Source organism: Ovis canadensis, chromosome 8, assembly GCF_042477335.2.
Source record: "Ovis canadensis isolate MfBH-ARS-UI-01 breed Bighorn chromosome 8, ARS-UI_OviCan_v2, whole genome shotgun sequence".
Taxonomy (NCBI): Eukaryota; Metazoa; Chordata; class Mammalia; order Artiodactyla; family Bovidae; genus Ovis; species Ovis canadensis.
Window position 1 is genome coordinate 65,260,166 of NC_091252.1, and position 24,222 is coordinate 65,284,387.

The following is a 24,222-nucleotide window of genomic DNA, read 5'->3' on the forward strand; positions in this document are numbered from 1 at the left end:
AATTTTAGACTGGAAAGGTTAAATAGAAATACCATTAATTACAATGGAGATTTAAATATTTATCTCTTAATAATTGATAGATCAAATAAACAACAAATGAATATGCATAAAAAACCACTCTATCAACTAATTTGATTTAATTAACCTTTATAGAACTTTCCAACTCAGAGCAGCAGAACACCATTTTCTTCAACTGAATATGGAACATTCACTTAGACAGTGTGCTAGAATAAAGAACAAGTCCTAATAAATTTTAAAGTATTTAAATAAAATATCTAAAAAGACCTCAAAAAATTGGATATTAACAACTGTCTTAATCCATTTCTAGCTGCTATAGCAAAATATCAGACGGGGTAGCTTATAAAGAATGGACATTTATCTCTCTGTTTTGGAGACTGAAAAGCACAAGATTAAGTAAGATGTCAGAAAATTTGGTATCTGGTGAGGACCTGTGTACAAGTCTATTTGTTGTGTCCTCGTATGGTGGAAGGGAACAAGGAAACTTTCAAGTCTATTTTATAAGAGTACTAACCCTATTCATGAATCACCAGCCTCATGGCCACATCATGTCCCAAGGGCCTCACCACCTAATACCATCATTGTAGGCTTTAGAATGTCAACGTATAACACATATGTCTGTATTTGTGGAGATACAGACATTGAGACCACAGCAACAACACGTTTAAAAATAACACATATATCAAAGAAAAAATCAGAAGAAATTTTTAATAAGATTTTGAATTTAATTTTTCAATGAAAAAAAAGATTTAGAACTAAAAATTTTTTAAATTCCAAATTTGTTAGTTGTAGCTCAGGCTCTGCTTAGAAAATATGCTGAACTTTAAAGTCTTTTAATAAAAATTAACATAAGGTTATAATAGTGATTCATTATATAAGAAGAGGAGGAGGGCATGGCAACCCACTCCAGTATTCTTGCCTGGAGAATCCCATGGACAGAGGAGCCTGGTTGGCTACAGTCCATAGGGTTGCAAAGAGCTGGACACACTGAAGTGACTTAGGACATATGCACACATTTAAGAGGGCTTCCCAGGTGGTGCCAGTGGTAAAGAATCCACCTGCCAATGCAGGAGGTACAAGAGATGCAGGTTCAATCCCTGGGTCAGGAAGATCCCTTGGAGTAGGAAATAACAACTTACTCCAGTATTCTTGCCTGGAAAATTGCATGGACAGAGGATCCTAGTGGGCTACAGTCCCTGGGATTGGAGAGTCAGACATGATTGAGCATGCACACACACATATAAGAAATGTCTATAATCAGTGATCTAAGCTTCTACCAAAAGATGCTAAAAAGAACAGTGAAGTAAACTAAAATAAGTAGAAGGAAGGAAAATTTAAAGATACAATGGGAAAGCAATGAAACAGAAAATTGAAAATAAATAAATAAATGAAGCCAAAAGTTGATTCTCTGAAAAAATGAATGAAATTAACAATGCTCTAAAAAAGGCTGATTTTTTTTAATAGAGGATATCAAATTACCAATATTGGGGAAAAATATCATTTACTACAGATGCTGTAGACATGAAAGGATAATAAAAATATTGAGAATAACTTTATACCAATAATCTTGACAACTCAGCCAAAAAGATACTTTCCTTGAAAGTTACAAATTATCAAAACTGATACAAGAAAGAAATTTGAGTCATACAAGAAAATTTGAATCATTCTATATCTACTTAAAACAAAAAAATGTGTAACAAAAATATTCCAAAAATATCCCTGAAATGTGGGCCCAGATGATTTTACTAGTATGCTCAATAAAACACTAAGGGAAGAAATTGTATAAATTCTATACAAACACATTCAGGAAGGAGCATAATCCAACTAATTATATAAGGCCAGCATTATTCTGATACCAAAACTAGATATAAATTCTACAAGAAAAATACAATAAAATAATAGCCCTCATGAACATAGACATAAAAATACTTATTGAAATATTTAGTAAATTAAAATCAGCAACATAAAATAGGGATAATCTATAATTAGGGATAATGGAGATAATCTACCATGGCAAATTGAGATTTAATGCCAGTACTGTGAGTTTGATTAACACTGAAAACTCAGTTACTCTAATTCACCAAATAGATAATAACCAAATAGACAAAATGTATATTTATTTAAATAGATGAAGAAAAAGCATTGCCCCAGTTTGATACACTTTTGTCACAAAAACTTCCAGCAGAAGAGTTGAACTTCCTCAACTTTAGAACAAGCACCTGTTGAAAACCAATAGAAAGTGAAAGTGAAAGTCACTCAGTCTTGTCCAACTCTTTATGACCCAATGGACTGTATAGTCCATGGAATTCTCCAGGCCAGAACACTGGAGTCGGTAGCCTTTCATTTCTCCAGGGAATCTTCCCAACCCAGGGACTGAAACTGGATCTCCCACATTGCAGTTGGATTCTTTACCAGTTGAGCCACAAGGGAAGCCCTAAAAACCAGTTCAGTTCAGTTCAGTTGCTCAGTCGTTTCCGACTCTGTGACCCCATGAATCACAGCACGCCAGGCCTCCCTGTCCATCACCAACTCCCGGAGTTCACTCAGACTCATGTCCATCGAGTCCATGATGCCATCCAGCCATCTCATCCTCTGTCATCCCCTTCTCCTCCTGCCCTCAATCCCTCCCAGCATCAGAGTCTTTTCCAATGAGTCAACTCTTCTCATGAGGTGGCCAAAGTACTGGAGTTTCAGCTTTAGCATCATTCCTTCCAAAGAAATCCCAGGGCTGATCTTCAGAATGGACTGGTTGGATCTCCTTGCAGTCCAAGGGACTCTCAAGAGTCTTCTCCAACACCACAGTTCAAAAGCATCAATTGTTCGGCGCTCAGCCTTTTTCACAGTCCAACTCTCACATCCATACATGACTACTGGATAAACCATAGCCTTGACTAGATGGATTGGAAAAGTGCAAAAGCTCAGTAAGTGGGTGTCTCGTGACCTGACCAAAAAAAAAAAACAAAAAACCCACATCATTTTGAAGTATTCTCTTGTTCTATACAACAACAATGAATCATTTCTTGATTGGACTGTGATATACGATGAAAAGTGGATTTTACACAACTACTGGCAATGACCAGTTCAGTGATTGGACTGAGAAGCTCCAAAGCAGTTCCCAAACTTGTGCCAAGAAAGGTCATGATCACTGTTTGGTGATCTGGTGCTGATCTGATCCACTATGGCTTTCTGAATCCTGGCAAAATCATTACATCTGAGAAGTATGCTTAGCGAATTGATGAGAAGCACCAAAACCTGCAACACCTCCAGCAAGCATTGGTCAACAGAAAGGACCCAATTCTTCTCCACAATAACCAACTGCACACTGTTGTACAACCAGTGTTTCAGAAGTTGATTGAATTGGGCTACAAAGTTTTGTCTCATCCACCATATTCACCTGACCTCTCGCCAACCAACTGCCACTTCTTCAAGCATCTCAACAACTTTTTGCAGTGAAAATGCTTCCAGAACCAGCAGGAGGCAGAAAACGCTTTCCATGAGTTCACTGAATACCAAGGCATGGATTTTTATGCTACAGAAATAAACTTATTTCTCGTTGGCAAAAATGTATTGATTGCAATGGTTCCTACTTTGATTAATAAATGTGTTTCAGCCTAGTGATAGTGATTTAAAATGCAGAGTCCAAAGCCACAATTCCATTTGCACCAACCCAATAATTGTATGGAAATGCAAAGGACCTAGAAGAGAAAAAAGAGTTTTGTCTGTAAAACAAAATTGTAGGATTCACATTACTTAACTTTGAGGTTACTATAAATCTATAGTAATACAGACTATGATATTGGCAAATTATCAAATTTATTTATATACATATATATGTATATATATTTGGATACATGAAAACAGAGTCCACAAGTAGACCTACATATTTTCAACTGACTTCTGGAAAAAGGGCCAAGGTAATCAGATGAGAAGATAATAATTCTCTCAACAAATGGTACTAAAATGAATGGAGGTTGGGAACGTGGAGCCGACGGAGTCTATTAAACGGGGTTCCGGACCGGGCTATGGAGCAGGTAAATGAGCTCAAAGAGAAGGGCAACAAGGCCCTGAGTGCTGGCAACATTGACGATGCGCTCCAGTGCTACTCCGAAGCCATTAAATTAGACCCCCAGAACCATGTGCTCTTCAGCAATCGCTCCGCGGCCTATGCCAAGAAAGGAGACTACCGGAAGGCTTACGAGGACAGCTGCAAAACCGTTGACCTGAAGCCTGACTGGGGCAAGGGCTATTCCCGAAAAGCAGCGGCTCTTGAATTCTTAAACCGATTTGAAGAAGCCAAGCAAAACTATGAGGAGGGTTTAAAACATGAAGCAAACAATCCTCAGCTCAAAGAAGGTTTCCAGAATATGGAGGCCCGGTTGGCAGAAAGGAAATTCATGAACCCTTTCAACATGCCTAATCTGTACCAGAAGTTGGAGAGTGATCCCAGGACCAAGACTCTGCTCGCAGATCCTGCCTACCGGGAACTGATTGAGCAGCTGCGGAACAAGCCGTCTGACCTGGGCACGAAACTGCAAGATCCCCAGATCATGACTATTCTTAGCGTCCTGCTCGGAGTTGATCTGGGCAGTATGGATGAAGAGGAGGAGGTTGCAACACCTCCGCCACCACCTCCTCCCAAAAAGGAGACAAAACCAGAGCCAATGGAAGATCTTCCGGAGAATAAGAAGCTGGGGAATGAAGCCTATAAGAAGAAGGACTTTGACACAGCCTTGAAGCACTACGACAGAGCCAAGGACCTGGATCCCACCAACATGACGCACATAACCAACCAAGCAGCCGTGTACTTCGAAACGGGTGACTACGCTCAGTGCCGGGAGCTCTGTGAGAAGGCCATTGAAGGGCGAGATAACCGAGAAGACTACCGGCAGATTGCCAAAGCTTACGCACGAATTGGAAACTTATTTCAAAGAAGAAAAGTACAAGGATGCCATCCATTTCTACAACAAGTCTCTGGCAGAGCACCGAACCCCAGATGTGCTCAAGAGATGCCAACAGGCGGAGAAAATCTAGAAGGAGCAAGAGCGGCTGGCCTACCTGGCCTTGGAGGAGAAGAACAAAGGCAATGAGTGTTTCCAGAAAGGGGATTACCCCCAGGCCATGAAGCACTACACAGAAGCCATTAAACAGAACCCCAAGATGCCAAGCTGTACAGCAACCGAGCTGCCTGCTACACCAAGCTCCTGGAGTTCCAGCTGGCGCTCAAGGACTGTGAGGAGTGCATCCAGCTGGAGCCGACCTTCATCAAGGGTTATACCCGGAAGGCAGCCGCCCTGGAGACGATGAAGGACTACACAAAAGCCATGGATATCTACCAGAAAGCACTCGACCTGGACTCCAGCTGCAAGGAGGCCGCAGATGGTTACCAGCGCTGCATGATGGCCCAGTACAACCGACATGACAGCCCCGAGGATGTGAAGCGGCGGGCCATGGCCGGCCCAGAGATGCAGCAAATAATGAGTGACCCGGCCATGCGGCTCATCCTGGAGCAGATGCAGAAGGACCTGCAGGCGCTCAGCGAACACTTAAAGAATCCTGTGATAGCACAGAAGATCCAGAAGCTGATGGATGTGGGTCTGATAGCCATCCGGTGATGACTTGCTCATCATCCCCTTCCCTTCGCCTTCCCTTCGCTGGGACCGCGGCACGCAGCATGGAGCAGAGGGAAGAGAAGGGGAGACAAGCGAACAGCATATCTATATATTTATACAGACCTACATGGAAGATTCAGAGACTTATACTCGCGTATTCGTGCAGCTGCTGCCTCTGGGCCCTCCCAGCACACGCATGGTCCTTCCCCTGCCCCCAGTCGCTGTCTCAGCTGCTCTCCCATAGTTGATTATTTTTTATGTGGGGCAGTGGGCTTGTATGGGGAGGGGAGGGTGTTCTTCCCAACCTCAGGTCCCAACTGTCTTCATTCACATTGTCAACTCCACGTCCTCTTCTCCAATAAAACAAGCCAGTCAGGCGTGGTTATACATTGAAAAAAAAAAAGAATGGATATCTGCATTAACGAAAACAGAAAAAAGCCCTTACCTAAGGCCTTTACAGCAAACACCAGTAAATCATAAAACCAAGGTTATAAAATTTCTAGGGAAAAACAGAAGAATATTCACAAATTTGGGGTAAGCAAACATTTCTAAAATGGGATTAAAAAAACAATAAAGCATAAAAGAAAAGGCTTAATAAATGAAATTTAGAATTAAGCATTGCTTCTAAGCAGTTATAGCATTACAAACTTGTCTCAGTACATGGTAACACCCACTCAATCAAGTGGTTGTTTACATTTTTAAACATACCAAGTGGATGTATTTATTTTGTGTAAATTGTATCTCATTAGGTTTATCTGAAAAATACATAGCTCTGATAATACTTTTTTATCTTAATTTTGGTTAAATCATTTTGTATTTCTTTTATCCCTGTGTTGACAAGTTGAAAGATGAGATCAGTCTTATTCTCAAGGTTTAGGCCATTTTCCATTTTGCTTCTACAAAAGAAAAAATGATTTAAAATTTTCCTAGTACTAATATTAGTGAAACTTGGAAACATAGGTAACATTGAAGGATATCCATTCACTTCGGCACCATTTGGCCAGTGTGTGCATAGTCGCTTTAGTCATGTCCAGCTCTGTGTGACATGATGGACTATAGCCTTCCAGATTCCTCTTCCATGGGATTCTCCAGGCAGGAATACTAGAGTGGGCCGTCATGCCCTCCTTCAGGGAGTCTTCCCAACCCAGGGATCAAATCTGTGTCTCTTATGTCTCCTGCATTGGCAGGCTGGTTCTTTACCTCTAGGACCACCTGGGAAGCACATTTGGCCAAGGGGGTCTCAATCAATCCTATTAGGAACAATATCTCCTTTATTTTATTGACAGGAAATCCAGAGATATTATCACTTAACGTCATAATATTAAATATATATATATATATACAAAATCAAGTATAAAATAAAGAGGAAAAAGTTATCTGTATAAAACAACATGTAGTTCAATGTGTAAATGCTTGGGTAAAACTAGCAGGCAAAATGAAACAGAAGCCTGAACCTACTTGGAGTCAATGTCAGTGTGACAGATGGGGTGTAGATATTGTACTGGTATCAATACCACCAGCCGAGGTGTTTTCAGTTATGAGATTTTTCTGGAATAAACAAATCTTGATAAGGTTAGAAAACACAGATATATTCTTTCCTCAATTTATATAGTAGATACATCCGGGGGGAAAAATGATGCAAAAACTTTTGCTTCTGTGCAAAACAGATTTAACTTTGGCTTCAAATATAATGCGAGGGTTTTTATCTAAATGAATGTCCAGTGGCCCTTACAGACCTGCGTTGGGGGGCAATTTAAGGTGTGGGACTGACTCACCCATAGCACTCTAACCTCACTGTGTACTGATGCCAGTAGTCCCCCTCCTCACTGGCTCCACCAAAAAACACCCTGGATGTCTCATAAAAACCCAGTAAGGAGCTGTTCCAAATCTTATGAGAGTCGCAGACCATAAAACACACACACACACACACACACACACACACACACACAAAAACTAGTAAAGAACTGTCATCTGAACACGGGGTGGCAGAAAACCTTGCAGAAATTCTGCTGAGTTACAGGGAAGAAATGGGGACTGGAAGCAAGACATTTTGAATCTGAAGGGAAACGAAAAGACTTTTTATCCACTTTGAATGCATGTTACCTGACTGAATGGAAAACCTTAATTTTTACCTTCACATTCGTCATAAACATCGCAGTGGATAAAGGGGGCTTGTTTTGTTTTGCGATCCCCTCCCCCCACCCCCCTTTGCTGCCTAGCCTGCGGTAAATCTCCTGGCCTGACTGCCTCATCCGGTTCACCCTCTGCCTCCTAGTAACCTGGCACGCATCTGGACCTTTGGGACAGTCTTGTCCCCAGCGTGCATCACCTGGATACGCAGTGCTCTCGCACAGCTTTGCCAGGCCTTTCTCAGGAGGTCCATCTTCTTAGCTTCGCTAAAGATCCTAGCTGTGCTGATTTCCCAAAAAATTTAATGCTTTCCACGTGGAGGGATTTTACAGATCACAGAGTGGTCTCTTATCAATGACTTCCTTTAACTTGAAGTTCAGCTAACAGATGAAGCCAGTCTTTTCTCGCAGTGAAGGACCTAGGCTATAGGAAAAGGCCTCTTTCACCGAGGACCCTTTAAGGGCCTGGGCCGGGACGTCTGTGGGGCGAGGGCCAGGGAAAGGGGCGGGTGGGGGAGTGTCTTCTTTCTCCCCCCACCTCCGGCTGCGACAGAGCCGGGGTGGGTGGGGGCTGGCTCCTTCCTTTAGCCCGCAGCTGCTGCACATTCAGCTTATTAGCCGGGGCCAGGAGACCGGGCGGCAGCGACTCCAGCTCCCTAAAAGTGAATCCGCTCAGGGGGCTACCGCAATGCCCCGAGCCTTCGGGGTGCTCCTGGTCCTGCTGCTCAGCGGAGGCCTCGGGGGCGGCCAGGCGCAGCGCCCGGAGCGGCAGCAGCAGCAGCATCGGCGGCAGCCACCCGCGCATCAGCAAAGAGGTACAGTCGAGGCACGGGCTCCAGGTCACAGGCTCTGCTGGGGCCCGCGGACCTTCTCTGGTCCCTTCGTCCTACGCTTGCTGGAGAGGGACCGCTTTCTTGCTTTGCCTTTGGGGAGCGCGCTTTGGGGCGAGAGGGTCTAAGTTTGATGCAAGTTCACTTTTAGCTCCCTGAGTTCACCCACCGTCTGCCTACCTCCCCCTAAAGAAAACGGAGCGTTTTCATCTTCCATGCGTTTCTGAGTCGACTTGCTATCACTGAACATCCTACAAATTAATTTCCTAAGTTTTTCTAAGAGGCAAACTTTCAACCAATTGAAAAACTTTAAAAAGTTTCCCCAAATCCGTTTCCATCCCCGCAGAGAAAGATTTCCCAAGCTGTGGCTTGTCTTGGAGCTTTATGGAGGGCAGCTGATACATCTTTATTTTTAGAGACTTTGTTTCGAACTCTTTGAACAGGGCGTGTAAAGGCGTTTTTGTTGTTCAGTCGGTAAGTCGTTAAGTATGTGGATTTTCTTCTTTCTTGACAGTGGTGCCCCAGAATCATCTTTTTATTTACCGACATCCTATTTTGCGTATGCTATTTTATTATAGTGAAATACCTCCCCTGGCTAAAACACGGATGAAACCTCTATGTCATTTGTGTTTTAATTAAGACCACAGTGCCCAGATAACACTCTTCGCCCGACTTTGGAAAACAGTTATACTTAATGTAACACAAATTACTCTCCTCAGAGTACCTTAATGTTTATATGCATATGATTTCTGAAACTCTGGGGAGACTTTGCAGGGTTAGTTTATGGTCATGAATTTTAAAAGAAGTGCACGTGCAACATTTAACACAATAATTTATAATACAACATTTGAGCAGACTTTTCTGTAAGTTGGAAAACATGTATCAAAGTAAAAAAAAGTTTAAGAAATATTTAAGGTTTGGTTTCAAACATCAAAATGTTACCCTAAGAGTACAAAATCTGGAGATTAGTAGCTTTTGAAAGTTTTGATGAGACCGAATCTGCCAGAATTTTAAAGAATACTTATCCCTCTTTTAGTTAACTGGAATAAGCTATGTCAACAGTTCTGATAGTTTTTCTGCTTGCAATCTAGCATTTCTAGCATTGCTACTTTATTTTAAAGGGAGAAAAAAAAAATGTACTCTAAGCTCCTAGCTATAATAATAACCCCCTGATTAAAATTCCTAGAATAAAAATGACCTTACATTCACTATTTAATATTTTTTTTTCCTTCTATTTTGGCTTTTGCTTTTCTGAGAAGTCAAATGGGATCAATGTGGCTTAATTAATAGACTTTATGAGAATGATTTTGAGAATATCTTTGGCAGCTGATTTAAAAAATACTACTTTTAAATATTAACTTTACTCAGTTATGTGATGTTTTAACAAAACATAATACTTTAATACTCATAGGCAGCTGGGAGTAAAGATACCAAGATCACCAACCGTCTGTTCACTTGAAGCTCAAAGCATGCAGAGTGGGGATCAAGTGGGTTCCTGACAGTTTTCCATGGCATGCCCCCCCTTTTTTCTCTTATTCTCTCTCCTGTCTCCTCCATCTCCCAAGTTTTATTTGAGGCAAAATTAACTCTGATTTCTATGGTCCAGGCACAAGATGAAATGAATTCAGAATAGAGAAATTATACTGCCATTCTGTTGAGACATCTTTTGAGCATTATGCACAATAAGGAATTCTGTGCAAAAGAACTATAACATAGAGTCCACTATACACTGCTATATTTTGCATTCTAGCATCAATTAGTGTGTATTTTATGGATTATTTGCAATATATTTAGAGACTGGCTCATGGATAAATGGTTAAAGCTTGTTAATTTTAAAGTCTACATAAAATATATTTCATAATGCCTTAAATTTGTATAGTGCTTTATATTTTAAAAACACCTTATATATGTGAGATTATTTTACCTTCAGTCATTATTTATTGTTGGACAAAGTTAAAACTTGAGGCTTGGAGTAGCTGTGACTTAAGTTCATGCAACTGATAATAACTTAATTCTTAACAACTAAGAGCACTTCTAGTACTGTTTTATGCTCAAGTTCCCATTTTATAGTACAAAAGTTTTTTTTTTTCATTTAATTTTTTGAGGCCATGTTTCCTTTTCAATACTGCTCTGTTAAAGCAAGGTCTCAGTGAAGATTATTGGATATGAGTTTGATTGAAGAGGTGTTTTCTTGGCTATCATCAGTTTTCTCTTTTCAATTATACTAGCACTGACCTTCCTGGCCAAGAATTAATTTAGAATGAGTTCTGTTTTCCCTTATAGTATGGTACCAGTTTACTAAGAAAGTTGACATGAAGAAACATTTTTAGATATTGTAACTAAGTTAGAAACTTAATCAGATTTTTTTTTCCTTTGAAATCTTGTGTAGTTTCTAGAACACAGTGAATTGTGGTATCAATAGTATTGACTCAGCAGGAAAGATAGTCCAAGGAAATTCCTTAACTAAATTTAAGATTGACAGAATAGGAAAATGATACAAAGTGGATCTGTATTTCAGCAAGGCAGTAAATAAGATCTTATCCTGATATTTGCGTAAATAATGTGTGGAAATGGAAATGTAATAGTAGGTAAATTGCAACAGAGTGAAAATAATTTCCAAAGACTATTGCAGAGTAGATCAAGATCGATCCAGGAAGAAGTCTTTAGGGCTGTGACAGAGGTTTCCTTATGTTCATTTGTCTTGGTAATGGCTTGATGGAAAATATAACATCCACGTTTATGACAACTGCCGGTATTCCAAAATTGATTCAGATGGCTAAGCTGGTGACTATCAGATTCAGGAATCTATAAAGGTCTCTATAGGCTGATCCATGAACAGAACCTACATGAACTTGGTCTTGTTATTTGTATCCATATGTTAAGTAATTTCATGTTTCCCTCTTCTAGACATTTGTTGTGTACTTCACAGGAATGAGTACAAAGACAGGATGAGAAAGGCAGTCTGAACTGCATCCCATTCAATATGAACATATAGTGCGATATGGTGACAGAATAGTTAACTCATAAAAAACTTAGAAGCAGGTTGGTTGGTTGGTTTAGTACACATTTGAGTGCAGCATTGACAAATGGATGCAAATCGAGAGGAGGAAGAGCAGAAAGGTTAGAAGTCTGAAAAGATTTTTAAAGAAGGATTATTCCAAGTAAAGACTGTTAATTTGGAGAATGAAAGACTTAAGAAATCATAAGAGATAGCTTTGAATTTTTGGAAGGGTTGTTATTGGAAGAGAGACTAAAATATTCTTTCTAAAGCCTGAATTTGAATGCATAGAAGAGTGTGACAAAGAGGAAGGTTTAAGTTAAATAAAATGGGAGGAAACCTCTCCTCCCTCCTCTCTCTTCCCTGTTCTGAGCTGTTCAGAAATAACTGGGTTGTGCTGAAACACCCAGCTTCTGGAAATGTCCATGCAGTGATCAAATGTACAACATGTCAGAGATGATTTAGGATGGAATGCCTCTGAAGAAAGGAAGTTAAGACTCAAGTCTCCAGTCCTTAACCAAGTCCAAGATTCTAGTATTACATTCTGTTGTTTTGAGAATGCATACTTGTATTTGAACTTCTGAATTCTTAAATAGTGTCAAGAAAATATTCAATGAATATAAATGTGTTTTAGATGTCTTCTGAGATTTAAAATAAAAACATGTTTGAGATGATTGTCACTCATGTTTGGCAAGAATACTTAAAAATTTAATATGTAATTTCCATATCACCATAAATTGCACAGTTCTAAAACATCCTGTGCTATAAAATGTGAGAAAACTTTATAAATTACCTGAAAACTTTTCAGGGGATTTATTGTGGCTGTAAAGCTGTAATTGATTTTTTTTATGGTATTTCCTTTTGTTACATTTGTAACTTGTTGGCTTGTTCACTACATATTGGCCTACTAGTTTGGTAAAAATGATTTATAACATATAAAGTGTATGAGTAAGAATATGAACATATTCACCATTGAGTGTTATATATAATAGAATTGAATAGAATAGAATTATTAAATGTTAGAATTTATTTAAATAACATACTTTATATATTCTTAAAATCTCACTTATCGGTGTATGTAAATTTCTGATATATCTTATTCCTAAATTTTTTTTATTCTAAGATTTCCTGCAAAGTAATGAACTGGATCTGTATCAAGAGTTTTTTGGAATTATGAACACCTTGCACATGCTTTGCCAATTCTCTTTTTAAATTTTTATATTTAACATTTTATTATGTAAACAAATAAGATCTTATTCTAGGTACACTAGGTAATATGCACATAAGAAAGATATAGGACCTTTCTTGCAAAAGTTTGAATAAGTTTTGGTTATCATTCTAGTTAATATTTATTAATACACATCATACTCTTTTTATGATATATTAGCTGGGTTGCTTATTTTTTATTATAATTTTTTATTTGGAGTATTATTGCTTTACAGTGTTGTGTCAATTTTTGCTGTCCAGTCAAGTGACTCAGCTATATGTAGACATACATGCTCCCTCCCTTGAATATCCCTCTCACCCTCCACATCCCACTCCTCTAGGTCATCTCAGAGCACCGAGCTAAGCTCCCTGTGCTAGACAGCAGCTTCTTACTAGCTATCTCTTTTACACATGGTAGTGTCTGTATCTCAGTCATACTCTCCTTGTTCGTCTCACCTTCTTCCCCTTCCCACCTGTGTCCACATATTTGTTCCCTATGTCTGGGTCTCTATTCCTGGCTTGTAAACAGGCTTATCTATACCATTTTTCTATATTCCATGCATACGAGTTAATATACAATGTTTGTTTTTCTCTTTTTGACTTATTTAACTCAGTTTAACAGACTCTAGGAGAAAGCATTGGCACCCCACTCCAGTACTCTTGCCTGGAAAATCCCGTGGACGGAGGAGCCTGGTAGGCTGCAGTCCATGGGGTCGCTAAGAGTCGGACACTTTGACTTTTCACTTTCATGCATTGGAGAAAGAAATGACAACCCACTCCAGTGTTCTTGCCTGGAGAATCCCAGGGATGGGGGAGCCTTGTGGGCTGCCGTCTATGGGGTCTCACAGAGTTGGACACGACTGAAGCAACTTAGCAGCAGCAGGTCCATCCACATCACTATACCTGACCCAGTTTCCTTCCTTTTCATGGCTAAATAATATATTTCATTGTATATATGTTTCACATCTTCTTTATCTGTTCGTCTGTTGATGGACGTTTATGTTGCTTTTATGTCCTGGCTTTTGTAAATAGTGCTGCAGTGAACATTGGGGTACGTGTGTCTTTTTGAATTATGGTTTTCTCAGAGTATATACCCAGTAGTGGGGATTGCTGGCTCATATGGTAGTTTTATTTTTAGTGATTTAAGGACACTCCATACTGTTCTTAATAATATTTGTATCAAATAGATGGGGAAACAGTGGAAACAGTGTTAGACTTTATTTTTGGGGGGGCTCCAAAATCACTGTAGATGGTGATTGCGGCCATGAAATTAAAAGATGCTTACTCCTTGGAAGAAAAGTTATGACCAACCTAGATAGCATATTGAAAAGCAGAGACATTACTTTGCCAACAAAGGTCCGTCTAGTCAAGGCTATGGTTTTTCCAGTAGTCATGTATGGATGTGAGAGTTGGACTGTGAAGAAAGCTGAGCACCAACGAATTGATGCTTTTAAACTGTGGTGTTGGAAAAGACTGTTGAGAGTCCCTTGGACTGCAAGGAGATCCAACCAGTTCATCCTAAAGGAGATCAGTCCTGGGTGTTCATTGGAAGGACTGTTGCTAAAGCTGAAACTCCAATACTTTGGCCACCTCATGCGAAGAGTTGACTCATTGGAAAAGACCCTAATGCTGGGAGGGATTGGGGGCAGGAGGAGAAGGGGACGACCAAGGATGAGATGGCTTGATGACATCACCGACTCGATGCATATGAATTTGGGTAAACTCTGAGGGTTGGTGATGGATGGAGAGGCCCCGCGTGCTGCGATTCATGGAGTCACAAAGAGTCAGACATGACTGAGCAACTGAACTGACTGACATTCCCACTAACAGTGCAGGAGGGTTTCCCTTTTTCCACGTCCTGTTCAGCATCTATAGTTTGTAGATGTTTTGATGATGACCAATCTGGCTGATATGAGGTGACACCTCATTGTAGTTTTGATTTGCATTTCTCTAACAATAGTGATGTTGAACATTTTTTCATGGATTTGTTGGCCATCTATATGTCTTCTTTGGAGAAATGTCTATTTAGGTCTTCCACTCATTTTTGGATTGTGGGTTTTTTTGGATATTTAGCTGTTTGTATATTTGGAGATTAATCCTTTGTCAGATGCTTGGTTTGCAAATATTTTCTCCCATTCTGAGGATTGTCTTTTTGTCTTATTTATGGTTTCCCTTTGCTGTGCAAAAGCTTTTAAGTTTAATTAGGTTGTTTGTTTATTTTGTCCAATTGTTTTTTAATTCACTTCAGTTACTCTAGCTCCTGAAAGATAAGATGTCACCTCACTGTATTGACTACACTTTTCACCTTCTTTAGATGTAATTATTTAACAACTCAAAAAGATACCTGAAGAGTTCTACCCAGATATGATTGCTTTAAGAAAAACATGGATTCCCTCCCCCCTCCATGGGTGGGTTTTAGTTACATAAGAAGGATTTCTGAAGTAGTAGAATTTGGATTTTTTACACCTTTCAGTTATACTATAATAGCTGCTACTCAAAAAAGTTTCCTTTTTTGGTAGATTTCCCAGTATTTTCTCCAGCTCCATTTATCTAAAGTAGATCATTGCCACTCTTTTTCTATTCATATATTTAATAAATACTGATTATTCATGGAAATGACTAATGTGCTAGACTTTTCAATGTGGACCTCTGAGAATGAATCATTGTTCTTTCTTCTAGTCCAAATAGATTTAGCAGTCACCTATAAAAAGAAATTCATTTAAGCTTTATATGGGGTCTGACATCTCCTTTCATAATCTACTTTAGAATTTTGGAACTACAATGGTAGGCCACAATGGAAGAGGAGGAATCAAGGCCTAGTGGGTCCAGAAGAGGGAATACTAATTTCAGTTTAACCTGTGCATAACAAGATTAGTGGAGTGGTTTTCTGTCCTTATAGAGTCCAAAGGATTTATCAAACGCACACCTGAGTCCAGCCAGCATTAGCTGTCCAGTAGAATTTTATCCTGTGGGTAGAACATGTCTGGAAGAGCTTCCAAGAGAGTACTTAAGTAAAATAGGTGACTACAGGTCATCTGTCCAGTTTGCTTTATGTCCTTATTTAGCATCTGGAGACCCTGTGGAAAAGATGAGGAAAACGTTGTCAGTGGCCAAATTGTCTAGTTTCTAATCTGGAAGACTGGAGTTTAGGAGTCTTAGTCACAACTTTGAAATGGGTAGCTATGCAGAAACTAAGGCAGAAGCCAACTGAGGTGAATGGGAAAAGAAGGTGGGGTTAGAGAAGGACAGCGTTAGATAGGCGCATGATTCTTCAAGACTCATGCCAGGCTCAGTGTATACTGGGCAGCCAGAAAGAAGGTGGATTCTGGGCTGAACCCATGAGTAAAACTGAATTCCAAGGCCAGAATTTGTGCAAGAAATTGGTGGGTTGGGCCTATATGTATTGGAATGTGGTTAAAAAATGATTGTATTCAGTGAGCAAAAGAGCTCCCCACCGACCCCCCCAACAACAACAACAACAAACTCAACATATCCCCGCTATTATGGAGTTTATATTCTAGTTGAGACAAATATGATGAATATATAATGAATAAATAATATCATGAATACCTATATTGTGTAGCATGTAGCCAGTGATGGATTTCTGGACAAATACAACAAAGAGGAGTCAGGAGTTCTAAGAATGAAGGATGGTTTCTATTTTTAAATAGTGATAAAGGGATAAAGGTTGACCTCACTGAGAAGGTCATCCTTGAGTGAACACTTGCTGGGGTTGTGGGAATGATTAATACAGATATCAGCTGGAAGAGTACTCTGAGCACAGGGAACAGGCTTACAAAGGTCTAAAGCACAATTTGTAGGGCTAGAGAAGTAATGGGGGCTTGATCACTGTAAAGATTTTGCTTTTTAGTCTAACTTAGGTGGGTGATACTGAAGAGTTTTGAGCAGAATAAAATGAATGAATTGAATAAATTTTTTTTTCATCTCAAGTAAGCTCTAATCCATTGGGCTAGACACATAGGATAAATGTAGGATTATTTTAAATTCATCTCCTGCCCCTAACCTTTCATTTGTAGGGCATGTTTAAGAGAATCCATTCCAGAGTATTACACTTCAACAATCTTACCATCAGGAGGCTCAGAGGCATCTTTGTAAAACATTTTTTTTTTCCCCCTTTCGGCATCTCACTTCCATTCTACTATTAAAGAATATGAATAGCTCAAAACTACTCAAGTTCAGGGAACTTCTACATATCCTTTTATTTTGTCCCAGTGTTCCTAGAAATATGCCTTAGGTTTCTTGGAGCATTTTGAGCTAATATACTTGTTAAAACAAAAATTATCTATAATCCCACATGGATATGTATGTACCTTGGAGTTCTCTCTTTTTTTTATCATTCATTTCAGTATCAGAGCTAAGGTTTAGGTACTATTATTAAAAATGACACAGTGATGTATTGATCTGATGACTTCTTTTATGAAAGGAACTTTGAAATGTTATCAATTTTTTTTTACAGTTAGAAGCACTCGATGCTCTGCTTCGATTTTTATAACTTCTTTAAGGATCTCTGTAAGTCTTGCAGTAATCTTTGGAATAAAGTAATTCAATTTTGGCCTGACCTAATTTTATCATTTAAAACAAACCATCTTTGTCTTCGTTCTTCCCTCCTCCCTCCCTTCCTTCCCTTTCTCCCTACCTCTGCTTCTTTCCTTCCCTCATCCCCTTCCTCCCTCGTTTCCTTTTTCTTTTAATATCCTGATTCTGAATACAATATGGTTTTCAAAGAGATGATTCTAACAAATTTAACTTTTTAGAAAGTATGAAAGGATAGACTTCACCTATGTGTTTCTTCTTATTAAAATCATGGATAATTATCATCTAAAGATAGTTTTGAGACATAATCTAAAATTAAATTGAGAGTTAAAGCTAGGGGATTGCCTGCTAAAGATGTTTAATATGAATAAAAATATAGTATTTTTCCAGTCATCTTGAATGTGGATTTTAATATGGGAGCTTTATCCTGTTTGGCACATGACATTTAGAAGAAGATTGTAGAGGCTAGTCTATTAGTGGTTTATTACTCATAATGCTGGCTTTCTGGAGCAGGCCTAATCTAGTACAAATAGCAAGTTAATCTGTGTAAATTCTGAATGATGAACACCTGAGCAGCTATTTCGTGTCTGGCTCTTGGGAGAGGCACCTTGTAGGAAGTTAACGACATCTCTCCTCTTACGGTCCTGTCAATTGACTACTGGGTTGTGTGATTTCCCAAGGCTGTTTGTTCAACTAGATCTGAGTGCCAGATGCTTTAGATTGGTTTAATAGTATCTAGTGCATTGTGAGTGTTAACACATTAATTTACACAGCAAAAGTTTCCAACAGGTTAATATAATTATCCTCATTTTAGAGAAGGAGAGATTTGTCAAGGACAAACACATGTTCCACTGTTAGTTTTAGACATTAGAATATGTTCTTTTTTTGGTTTTGTGGACCCTAAGTTGTCATCTCTTTTGGAGCTTTAGGTCCTTTCTGATCTTTTATAAAACACCTTAAAAATCATAATAGCATTTCTGAATTAAGTTAGTAGTCTAGTTTTAAACTGAAGATTCACTAGGTCTTATGGAAGAACAAGAAAAATAGAACATATAGTCTTCAAAACTCATTTTCATTTAAACACACACTACTTAAAACCATGCAGAAATACATAAATTTCAAAGTATCCATCAAATTTTAGTCTTTAAATTTTTAGGATTTGGATTATTGGGTGCTAGACTATAACAAAGAATTAAGTGATTATTTCTGTAAGTCACTTTACAGAAATTACTTCAGTAGGCTAGAAGCAATTGTCTTTATAACAGATTCCTTTAAAAATAGTTACTGTATATGTCTGTGAATGAAAAGAGCAAGAATCAAATGATATGCATAAGAATAAGAGCAGAGTTAATCTCAAAATTCCTTCTGAAAAGTGCATAACCCTGGCATCTTCATAAAAAGATTTAAAGAGTTCTGTTTGAAGTTGAACCTCTCCAGTTAAGATAGAAAATTGTGCAAACATCCTAGATTTTGAGAGGATTTGTATGTGTATCTATGTACCCTGTACAGTTTAATGCTCTCACAGTACTTAATATATTCAATGTATTATTTGATTGTTTAATCCGTAGATTTTCAGTTTTAAAAGCAAAAATATAGAATAAAGGAATCTAAAAATTTCCAGGATTCTGAATTTTCCAAAAAAACCTAGTTGCCTTGATAAATGCTTATAGACCACAGAATAAGCTGTAAATGGGATCATTTATAGTTTTCAGTCTGGTAGCTATACTGTTTAAAACTCTAAAGTGTAATTCTTTTTAAGTTGCTTGTAACATATAAGGTCCTATTCTAAAGAGGAAATAAGGTTAGTCGAGTTTGCCACATCAAATATATTTTTTCAAAAGCCTGTAGTAGCTACCCCAGTTTTCTGGCTTATTGCCTGCTATGCCTTTGTCAATTACCGAATGAGGCTGAAAGTGTGAAGAACACAAAGTAGTGCAATTGTCATTTCAGGTAGCTACTTCATCTCATTGGTTTATTGTGAGGAGTATATAAAACAATGAATATAAAGCATGGTGCACCTATTAGGGACTCAGTAAATGTGAATGTTCAAAGTGCCTCAAGAGAAATGAATTAAGTCTAAAAGTTGTCTTGGTGTCTCTGGCTTGAAGCAGCCTTTTTTTCCTCCAGCCCCATGGTGTACCAAATTCAGCTGAGGCTGTTTATGAAAGTATTTGCTCATGTACTTGAAAATGCAAATGTATGAATTCAATTTTAATTGGAATTTATGTTATAGTATTTTACTATTGTGAACTTCATAGCTTAAGTTATAAAAAAGGCTCATTAACATACTTTTTTTTTAAAGGTATAGTTAATTTACAATGTTGGGTTAATTTCTGCTGTACAGCAAAGTGGTTCAGTTATATACACAGGCATACATTCTTTTTATATTCTTTTCCATTATGGTTTCTCACAGGCTATTGAATATAGCTCCCTGTGTTACATACTAGGACCTTGTTGTTTATCCATTCTGTGTATACTAGTTTGCATCTGTTAATCCCAAACTGCCACTACATCCCTCTCGAACCCTTCTGCCCCTTGGCAACCACAAGTCTGTTCTTTACAACATATATTTCTTTATGTCTTCAATTTTCATATATATTCCTCTGCTTTGGAGATAACTTGGATTAGCAGAAAAAGTATAGACTTGGGAGATGGAAAGAATTGGATTCATAGCCATGTTGCCATTTTTCTTACGGAGACCAAAAACCTGAGTTAACAGAGTTTAAATTTTCCATTTGTAAAATAGAATTATGTTAGATAATATTTGTGAAAATTGTTGTTGTTGTTCAGTCACTAATTCATGTCCAACTCTTTGTGACCCCATGGACTGCAGCATACAAGTCCTCCCTGTCCCTTACCCGCTCCTGGAATTCATCCAAGTTTATGTCCACTGAATCAGTGATGCCATCCAACCATCTCATCCTCATTTGTGAAAATACTTGGCAGTTAATCAGTAACTGTTAGCCGGTTTCTTCTTTCTTTTATTACCTGATCACAAAGCTCAAAGTTATATTTTCAGTGCATATAACACCCATTTTGCTTTGTGAAAGTCACTCAGTCATGTCCAACTCTTTGCAACCCTATGGACTATAGCCTGCCAGGCTCCTCTGTCCATGGAATTCTCCAGGCGAGAATACTGGAGTGGGTAGCCATTCCCTTCTCTAGGGAATCTTCCCAACCCAAGGATCGAACCCAGTTCTCCCTCACTGCAGATGGATTCTTTACCATCTGGATTCTTCACCATCTGAGCCACCAGGCAAGCCCCAAGAAACACACCTTGGCTGACCAGTGACTGGTGTTGGGGCCACAGTGGTGAAAGGACCGAATCACAGCCACTAGACCACCAGGACCTTTTGCTATAGAACAGCAAAATATTCTACGAGTAGACCCTAAGAGATTATAGATGACAAACTATTTATGTCACTGCAGAGCAACTGAAGAATTCTATTAAGGTCACCAAGTCAATAATAGAGATAGGAAGGAACACAAAGTCCTATAATTAGCTAATGATTATGCTAGTAGCCCAATATGAGAACTTATTTAAGCAGGGAACAGAATGGAAATTTTAGCAGTACTTTGTGGCTATTTATATTTCAATTATGATATAATAAACTTTTAAAGGAATTTCTCCTTTTTTGACTTGAATTTATTAAGGATTGATAAACTACTTATTAAAGAACTCAATGTATGGCACGTGACAAGTGCTTCATAAAGATTAGTTATTATTTTCAACCTATGAAGCATTTGTCTTCATTAACATCTTCTTGGGTAGAGGTGACAATTCAGCATGTTTGACACACAATGGAAATTAATTTTAGGATGGTCTTCAATGAAAAGTCTAATTGGATTGTTAAAAGTTCTCAATATAGACTCTTGATTTGGACTCTATTTACTAAGGTGAAAAAGCAGTCTGAATAGGGAGGAGTTTTAGTTTGTCTATCTGTGCAGTAAGTCTAACGGTAAATTTCTGAAACAAACAAAAACTACCTCAGGAAATCGTGCAACCCAAACAGATCTCTAGGAAAACCTGCTTTTTTTTAACTTGAGGACATCAGATTTTGAAGAAAGAAAAAAAATCAGAAAAAACACTTCCTAGGACTTGGCCGTAAAGAACCCGCCTGCAATGCAAGAGACCCGGGTTGGATCCCTGGGTCAGGAAGATCCCTTGGAGAAAGAAATGGTAACCTGTTCTGGTATTTTTGCCTGGGAAATCCCACGTACAGAGGAGCCTGGCAGTCTATGATTCAGGGGGCTGTGAAGAGTCAGACACAACTTAGCGACTAAACAACAGACTTGCTATATATAGTCTCCTTCCCTGTTTAAAAAGTTTCAATCATGTTTAACATGTAATGTACAACTAGTTAATTTTTCACTGTGGTAAATTGGAAGAAAAATAACTGGATTTGTAATTGGAACTCCAGAATACGAGTTTTGCCTCTAGTCCTTGCTAAAACTGTGGCCTGAAACAATAGCTTAGATTCATTTAACTATTCTGAAATTCAGTTGCTATCTATTAATAAAAAAAATTGAGAACATAATGCTCAACTCTATGTCATGGGGTTGTTGTAAGGGTTAAATAAAATATGCCATTTAAATAGTATTGTTAATAATACTACTCTGTATTATGATAAATGATAGGTTTGGTCAAAGGCATCGTTGCCATATAAAGTTTTTCTTCACCCTTTCCTTGATTTTTTTCCCCTAGTGATTCTTAATACATTTAATTCTTCTGTATTGAAAACCTTGGCACATCCTCGTTTTATTTTTATTTACTTATTTATTTTTTGCCATGTACCTCCCAGTAGCACAGAAAAAGTAAATTGGTGTGGAAAGGAAAATATTCAAAATGCATATCCTATCTTCATTGGTTTTGCAAATAGTTACAGATACACTCTGTATGTGGACATGATATGTTGAAAAATTCTTCAAAATACTGTTTATTTCTCTTTATGATCTTTCTCAAGTTTATACAAAATATTTTCTAGTCAACTTTCAAGGGCAGATTTTATCCACAGGCTTCCTAGTATGTGTTACCTAAGATGTCCTGAGAAAGCAGAACTGTCCTAAGTTTCCATATTCATCCAGGAGTCCGTAGATTAAGGTCAAAGTGGGCTCCTGTATATAATGAGTCTAACCTGTTCATGATTTTCATTTACGTAATAAGTTGAAAGACAGATCCAATCTTGTACAAACTTCAAGAGCTATTGTTATTTCAGAAAGCTAGAAGGGCGCATAATTAACTAGTTGCTCTTTTAAGATCTTCAGCTGTGTAATGGTTAGAAATTAATATGGTAAGTTTCATAATAATAGGACTTTTAAAATTTACTGCTCTATTCTTTGTCTTTAGACTGGGATATGGTAGGCACACAATAAAAATTGTAAAATGAAGCTACTCTTTTTCGGGCAGACTAAAAGAATTGCCTTTAAAAATTCCTGTACATGTACTATATTTCCTAATCTTTTTATCGTTAGAATGAGTATTTTTATAAGATATACCTTTCAAAAAATACTGAAAGCACAGTATGTGCAATTGTGAGGTGTTGTTATTGATGCCACTAATGTGATAAATAAAATATTTTAGAATGCTTTTTATGCTTTTGAGGCATACTTTCTTTCTTAGGATAGTCCAGTAAGAGCTGAGCAATTTTTAAGCTTTGGATGAGGAATGCATATTTCTTTGTTTAGTCAGAACTTTTCTGTGTGTCAGGTCTTTTTTGGATGAGGATTATAATACATAAGATTAAAATGTTTGCCAGCTATCATTTAAAATATATATTAGACACTAATATTTCAGATTCTCCACCAGTTTTATCCCTAACCCATCAACATTTTCTAAGCTCATCATTTGGAAAGGATTTTCTTTTTTACCTTTTCCAAATTAATCTGTTTTCACCCATTTTATCCCAAAACGGTAATCCTCACACTCTATGCCTTTACTGAGCTCTTTGAGCCATCAAGAAATCTTTCCTTTTCTTCAGCATGCCCTACTTTTGAACATGCTTCTTTCTCTTGTATTTTTAAGATGGAGTTAAAAGCTCATTTCCTCCAGGTCCTCAGGTGTGAATACACTTCTGATCACTTCTGTAACATTAGCCCCACTTATCGTTATGTATAGTGTAAAAATATTCATCCTATTATATGTGTAAAATTTTCTTAGGTTTCTTCATTGATTTCTGTGTTTATGAGCTGAGAGGATGGGAGGGAGGAGTAGGAACTTCTGTTGCAATTAGCTATGTTTTCTTCCTTTTAATACCTGATGGAGCCCTAGTCTACAAGAACTCATCAGGCCATGGCAATATTTTCATTGAGAATTTACTTAAAGGAAATAGAAGACTGACATGCTACTCCAATCTTTATTCTCTTGGTGTGTATTATTCATAGATGAAGAAACAGTAAAGTGATTGAAATGACAATATAAATAAAATAAAAATACTCTTCACTCAACTATTTTTTTTTCAACACTATAGAATTATTAGCATACAAGCAAATTTCTTTCAAGTTAAATATTGCACTATAACTGGGAATGAATATTAAACACTTTTAAAATTTCTGTTCAGCAATTAGTATAAATTTAACAGTTCAGTTCAGTTCAGTTGCTCAGTCGTGTCCGACTCTTTGCAACCCCATGAATCGCAGCACGCCTCCCTGTCCATCACCAACTCCCGGAGTTCACCCAGACTCACGTCCATTGAGTCAGTGATGCCATCCAGCCATCTCATCCTCTGTCGTCCCCTTCTCCTCCTGTCCCCAATCCCTCCCAGCATCACAGTCTTTTCCAATGAGTCAACACTTCCATGAGATGGCCAAAGTACTGGAGTTTCAGCTTTAGCATCATTCCTTCCAAAGAAATCCCAGGGTTGATCTCCTTCAGAATGGAC

General features: G+C 38.2%; 1 protein-coding gene and 1 pseudogene across 3 annotated transcripts in view; both read left to right on the plus strand.

The window, feature by feature from the left end:
- Positions 1 to 4,011: 4,011 nt before the first annotated feature.
- On the plus strand, positions 4,012 to 5,657 carry LOC138445103 (stress-induced-phosphoprotein 1 pseudogene; annotated as a pseudogene).
- A 2,270-nt stretch (positions 5,658 to 7,927) lies between these two features.
- LAMA2 (laminin subunit alpha 2) overlaps positions 7,928 to 24,222 on the plus strand; it is a 681,429-nt gene continuing 665,134 nt past the window's right edge. For all 3 annotated transcript variants that reach the window (XM_069598353.1, XM_069598354.1, XM_069598356.1), the window contains exon 1: positions 7,928 to 8,571. In XM_069598353.1, coding sequence (XP_069454454.1) covers positions 8,445 to 8,571 — 127 coding nt within the window. In that variant the 5' untranslated portion in view covers positions 7,928 to 8,444. The remainder of the gene's footprint in view (positions 8,572 to 24,222) is intronic.